The 6,622-nt window shown below is 33.6% G+C and overlaps 1 protein-coding gene across 1 annotated transcript; it reads left to right on the forward strand.

The window, feature by feature from the left end:
- Positions 1-4,054: 4,054 nt before the first annotated feature.
- LOC11420882 (14-3-3-like protein B) lies at positions 4,055-6,622 on the forward strand. Its single transcript, XM_003602893.4, has 4 exons — positions 4,055-4,612; positions 4,691-4,813; positions 6,111-6,227; positions 6,369-6,622. Exons 1-4 carry the CDS (start codon positions 4,115-4,117, stop codon positions 6,387-6,389), a joined length of 759 nt encoding a protein of 252 aa, XP_003602941.1. The 5' UTR covers positions 4,055-4,114; the 3' UTR covers positions 6,390-6,622.

Below are 6,622 nucleotides of genomic sequence, written 5' to 3' on the forward strand. Positions count from 1 at the left end.
ATAAGGTTTGTTATCACTTGGTTCATTCAATAATAAATAAATTAATAATAATCATAATAATTAATAATTACTTTTAGGCTGTTTTTGCCACTCCGCGCCGCGATCGTGCCGGGAGCGGCCGCTATTAACAACAGAGGTTCCAAAACAACCCATGTGCATTTGCTTTGTTGCAAAAAATGTGTTATTCCAAGTGAAGAATGTTTTGAAGAACATTCTTTCTTTCCAAGCCTTTTGAGACAACCCACACGAGTTTGTAATAATACCAGCTATGATTAGTTGTAAATGAATGGAACATAATGATGTCATCAGTGACGGAGCCAAAAAATTTATAGAGCTTGGGCAAAATAAAACAATGATAAGGTTTAGTGACAGTCACAACCGTAGGTATAGGTCCATAATATTTTTAAAATGGTCTCCTTAGAATTACCTACGATTTTTTCCGTAGGTAAAGGTGGAAAACATGCAATAATAACTATTTGGCAATGAAAGACGGATTTAGCTACAGAAATTTGCCCTATAGTGACGAATTTTGGCCGTAACTAAAAGTCAAATTTCTTGTAGCGATGCAAAGAAAGTATGGGTTGAGCCCAGGCGCGTGCCCAGGCTAGCTGGGTGGTAAATCCGCCCCTGGATGTCACCCTTATCTCTTTGTAGTTTCACCAGAATGTTCTCAAGAACATTTTTTCTTTGTAGAACAATTTTTTCTTCTTTCTTTAAGAACACATGATGTAATAATTCGGTTGTGATCTTGTATTAGATGGATGAGACATAATGACATCATCCTTATCCCTTTGTAGTTTCACCATAATGTTCTCAAGAACATTCTTTGTTTGTAAAATTATTTTTCTTCTTTCTTTAAGGCACATGCTTTTTCAATATTTCTTTATATGCAAAGCCTTTATGTAATCATGTGATATTCTTTCCATTTATGTCATATATCAAAGTATATTCTTTTGGGGAGACATAGAGAATATTTTGTTCTTTTTGAATTTGTACCACAAAGTTCATTTATGTCCTTTTGCTTATTTGATTTGATAAGGACGTTTTCAACTTCACTTGTAATCTTAGAATGTTCTTCTCCTTAACAAGAACATTCTCATGAAACATTTCTCACAAAACACACTAGTAGATAACAAAATAATAATTGTAATATTTTTGTTATCTTTTAAAACATCAAATTATGATGTTTTCTTCACTTTGTATGACCAAAATGATATTTGTAGGAACATGAGAAACTTTTCTCAAAGTCAAAATTCCTTTGATTGATTTTTGTTCTCCAAATCATATCTTGAATAGTGATAGAGGATTCTTGGACCATCATAAGTATTTTATGATAGAGTCTCAAACCATATGATCATGAATTTTCTTCTTGGATCATTCTCCGATCAATATTAAAATCATTAGGTCTAATTTTTTTCAAAATGATTCATTTGAAATTGAATTTTGCGAGCACCATTGAGTGATAGCACAAAAATACACTTTTTTTTCTTTATACTACATTGTACACTATTCATTTGCACAAATCTTGGCATATTGAATGTGTATGAAAGTCATGAAAAAGATCAAGGTCGTGTTTCTCTCTTGAACGAATACATGACCCTACTATATGTAATTAATTATACTTTAATAATTTAATTGATCTTTATCTTTATGTTTTTGATTTTATATTTCTAATTACAATATGTTATAATTGTGTTTTTTTCTCTCTCTTCAGGTCTGGGCTATGAATCATTTCATAGGCATATCTCCATATAAGATGCATATATATTATACCCCAAACATGCCACACGCTTCTCGCTTCGTTCTTGGGAGGGGCCATGTTGCATACAAATTAATCCTTGATCGCATGGATGTGGTCGGCGTAAAATTCAACCCCTACGACGATCATTGGGATACCATGCCATTCGAGAAGATATGTCGGTACTAGAGTTAAATTATGTGTGAATGAGGGGAGGTGTACCACCACTTGCAAGATTGGTGAAGAGGCAATATGAACATGTGCATGACATTTCCAGACATCTATCAGATATGTCTGCTCTTGGTGTGGCCCAGGTAGCTTAGGTTTTCTTAGAATTTTTACTGCACATCATACATGAGATTGGTAGGGGTCTATATGTGAGGGATACATGGCATTATGCACCAGGATACGTGGGTATGGTTCTATCAGGTATCTCACCTGAAGGTACTATGACCTATCGAGGGAGAGTCCCATAATATAGCTAATGAAGAGGTAATCATTGAGCATGAACATGCTAGACGTAGTCCTAATTCATTGATGATCATCAAAAGTTGCATAAACATGGTGGATGCGGGGTTGCATGATGGTCAAACATACGAATACGTGCATAATGTTTTATTGGATATTAGGGATGAGATGTTCCCAACCACTACATACATGATTTCCAAAAGAAGGAGGCAGTTAAGGCAGTCCAGAGCACCGAGCACTGTGACTGAGATCATTGTTTTTATTTAGTTTAGTTGTAAATGATGAATTTGTTTTTTATTTGGTTGCATTTGCATCTGGTTTAATGTCACTGATACCTAAACAATTTATGAATGAACGTACTTGCTTTTCAATAGATTGTGTTTGATTTTATGTATTAATGATTAAATGTATCATTGAATAAAGTAATGAAAAAAAAAACATAAAATCAAGTTTTTGGCAAAATGTGTAGTTTAGCCTCTGTAATTGATAGGAGCAACAATTAACTGTTGTTGCAGGGATTTTTTGTGTGGTTCAGGTTTCATCGACAATTTTTGTTATCCTCGAAGCACGAAAACTTATATAAATTGACGATGTCTGGTTCATTTGCTGTAAAACACAACAAAGAACCATGTACGTTTATCTAGTAGATGAGTGAAAACCAAGTTAGCTGCAATTTACTACAAAAGTGGGAAAACCCAATTTGTTACAGGTTCAGGTTGATGTCACACTCTTTGGCTTGAATGATCAACTGGACCAAATTAACCGTCGACTCAATCATAGAGACACGATGACAGTGGTCAATGTTGAGATAGTTGTCCATGGGCCGACTCAGATGGCAACCTTCAGCTAACCCAGATGAAGCTTAGGAACAACGATGACATGAGAATCATGTTCTCGATATTTGGTCAGTACAATACCAAAGGAGCAATCGAGTTGGATGCTTCCTTAGTCATATCTTTTTGAAGATATTCAGAAAAGTTTGATTCAACCCAGTACCGACGAAGAAATAAGGGCTTACATGGAGGAACTAGATGGAGAAATTAATTTGGTAGATCCATAGTCTATTATGTTGTTTTACGTTGATGGATTATGTTGTTGAAATTATGTCAAATGTATGTTCTTGTTGTTGTTTTGCATGAACATCGAGTGGTATTATTCAATTTTGATTAGAAGCATTATTTCATCTCTGAATACCCCTTTGTCCATGTAATTTAAAAATGCATTAAATGGTATTTGAATACCTGTTTGTTTGTGTTCTTACTTGAAAATGTGTTTTCTCCTTGGAATTGATAGATAACTACTGTAGATGCATAAGAGAATTAACTATTATTCTAGCCACGATATTTAACTATCGTAGACAAGTAAGTGATAGTTAAATACCAGTTAGAATATGTTCGTCAATTTAAGTTCTCTAAAAACAAATAAAAAAACTTACAAACAATATTCAAAAACTTAAGAAACTAAAAGGAACAGCTCAATCCCACACATGATTGTTTTGTTCTTCACATGATTGTTGAGTATATCACATATTAAAAAACCAAATTATATTATCTTATAATTGTTTTTTCCTTTTAATAAATATTTATTTATTCTCATGAGCATAGTTCAGTTGGTAAGGACATGCATTATTATATAGAGGTCGGGGTTTGAACTCCCAACACCGCACTTATTCATCTTAAAAAAATGTGAATTCTATCTACTAAGTTATTAAAAATAAAAATTGATCTACGCACTTATTGATTTTAAAAAAAGTGAATTAAATATGTTATTCAAATAAAAATTTATCTAATACGAAAAATTATTGGATTTCTGTTCACTCAGTCGAGTATAAATATCAGCATCGTGACTCAAACATTGACACAAACACTGAAAGAACAAAACAACAAAACAGAAAAGAGAAAAAGAATCATGGGTGGTGCGATTCCAGAAAACCTAAACAGAGAACAGTATGTGTACCTAGCAAAACTCGCAGAACAAGCTGAACGCTACGAGGAGATGGTCTCCTTCATGCAGAAGCTTGTAGTGGGGTCCACACCATCATCAGAGCTTAGCGTCGAAGAGAGGAACCTCATATCCGTCGCTTACAAGAACGTGATCGGATCGCTACGTGCTGCGTGGAGAATCGTTTCTTCGATTGAACAGAAGGAAGAAGGTAGAAAGAATGAAGATCATGTTGTGCTTGTGAAGGATTACAGATCCAAAGTTGAATCAGAGTTGACGAATGTTTGTGGTAGTATTCTGGAGTTGTTGGATTCGAATCTTATACCTTCAGCTTCTTCGAGTGAAAGTAAGGTTTTTTATTATAAGATGAAAGGTGATTATCATAGGTATTTGGCTGAGTTTAAGATTGGTGATGAGAAAAAATCTGCTGCTGAGGATACTATGTTGTCTTACAAAGCTGCACAGGTTTTTGTTTTTTCATTATTTTGTTTTATTTTGTGTTTGAAAGATTGATTAATTAATTGTTATTGTTTTGTGTTTAAGGATATTGCTGCTGCGGATCTTCCATCAACTCATCCTATAAGATTGGGTTTGGCTCTCAATTTCTCTGTTTTCTATTACGAAATTCTCAATCAATCTGACAAAGCTTGTGACATGGCCAAACAGGTTTGTGTTAATCTGATCTTGTTTTGGTTTAAAATTACTCGTTCATGTTGAGTTATGAATGTTATACTATTATCTGTAATGTCATAATTTAATTTTTCTGATTTATGAAGTTATATTAAATTACTAGTACCTATATGCTTCCTTTAATTTGTGATATGTTTATTACATTGAAAATTTTAGGTCAATTGACATGTTTGGACTAGATTTTGACTAGTAAGAAATATGTTTGACTTTGATGTTTGTGTCTATGTATCTTATGAAAAGATCTGTGAAAGCTGAAATTTTTTGTGTTTCTCTCTCTGCGGTAGTAGTCTGTTTTCCCTATATATGGTGTGAAGTTCTTGACAAATCATGTTTATAGTTTCCCTCCTGTCAAAATCTTTCTTGGTTGAGTTGGTCTGTCATAGTAGTTGAATGAAGATCTAACAATTCAAATTCTGAGTTTTTTTTTCTTTCTTTCTTTTAAACTTAGTTACCTAGCTTAAAATATAAATCATACAATGTTTATCCAATGATTTTGATTTACACACTGTGTTGGCGTCGAATGCATGAAATTCTAACTGCAGAAAATTTAGATCTGTAAGATAGATATCTTCTTTCTTTTACATGGCTGGTGTAGCTGACCTGGATGAACAATGAACCCATAGTAGTCTAACTGCCAATATCTGGATATTGGTAGTTTCATGGTTAAGTTATTGTGAGGAAAACTTATAATTTTTTTAAAAAAGTTGTGTTGGTCTTGTAAAAAAAAAAGGTTTGTGTTGGTGAGAGTTATGCTGCATTGAATAAATCTCTATTGGTTTTAAAAGTTTGCTCGTGAAGCTGGGTATTGTTTTACTTGAATGAGTGAATTTAACTCAGAACGGGGAAATTGCACATGGAAGGAACATAACAAACATACTTTCTCAAGAATTCTCTCTTTTTTTCTTTGGTGCTGAGATATTGTCATTCATTTGCAAGGAACTTAACAAACATACTTTCTCAAGAATTCTCTCTTTTCTCTTTGGCGATGAAATATTGTTATTTATCTGCAATGATATTATAGATAACTTCGAGTTCACTTGCTAGAAAAAAAAGGATTATCCATCTGCAACAAATTTATACCTTTTCCCCCCTCTTTTTAATTGTATAATGCTAAAGAGTTGTTTACCATACTTATTAAGTTTAACCCAATATTGATCTGTCTTCCCCCAAAAATTGTCTATTAGAAATATTGACATAAGTTATTCCTTCTGTGTTTCTCTTTTCTTTTCTAAAATCTACTGAACTGAAACAATATTCTTTTCCTTCTGGATAGGCTTTTGAGGAAGCAATTGCTGAACTGGACACATTGGGAGAAGAATCCTACAAAGACAGCACACTTATAATGCAACTTTTGAGAGACAACCTCACCCTTTGGACTTCTGATGTCCAGGTAAAATGTTTTTAATATAAAAGCCGCCCTTTTCAGAACATTTTTCTGTCAAAGCATTTTAATTAATAATCATTGGTCTCTCTTCCTAATATTGCTCCAAATTGATCATAATCTGAGTTAAGCTATATTTGGATTCTGCAGGACCAGCTAGATGAGCCTTGATTATCCCTTATAGGTTGATGGGTCGTATTCTTCCTCTGAAGGAGGTGGGCTACGAATGTCATTTGTGCGTCAATTAAGAATCGCCCTAATTTATAAATTGATTGGCAATCTGTGATATAGTGCCGTATGGACCATACTTTTTTATGTTTGTTTTTTATGTCTCGTGATTTGGATATATTGTCTGAATGGGAGATCCAATTAAATTATATCTGGTACAATCTTCTTTTTTCGTA

Source organism: Medicago truncatula, chromosome 3, assembly GCF_003473485.1.
Source record: "Medicago truncatula cultivar Jemalong A17 chromosome 3, MtrunA17r5.0-ANR, whole genome shotgun sequence".
In the NCBI taxonomy this organism is placed as follows: Eukaryota; Viridiplantae; Streptophyta; class Magnoliopsida; order Fabales; family Fabaceae; genus Medicago; species Medicago truncatula.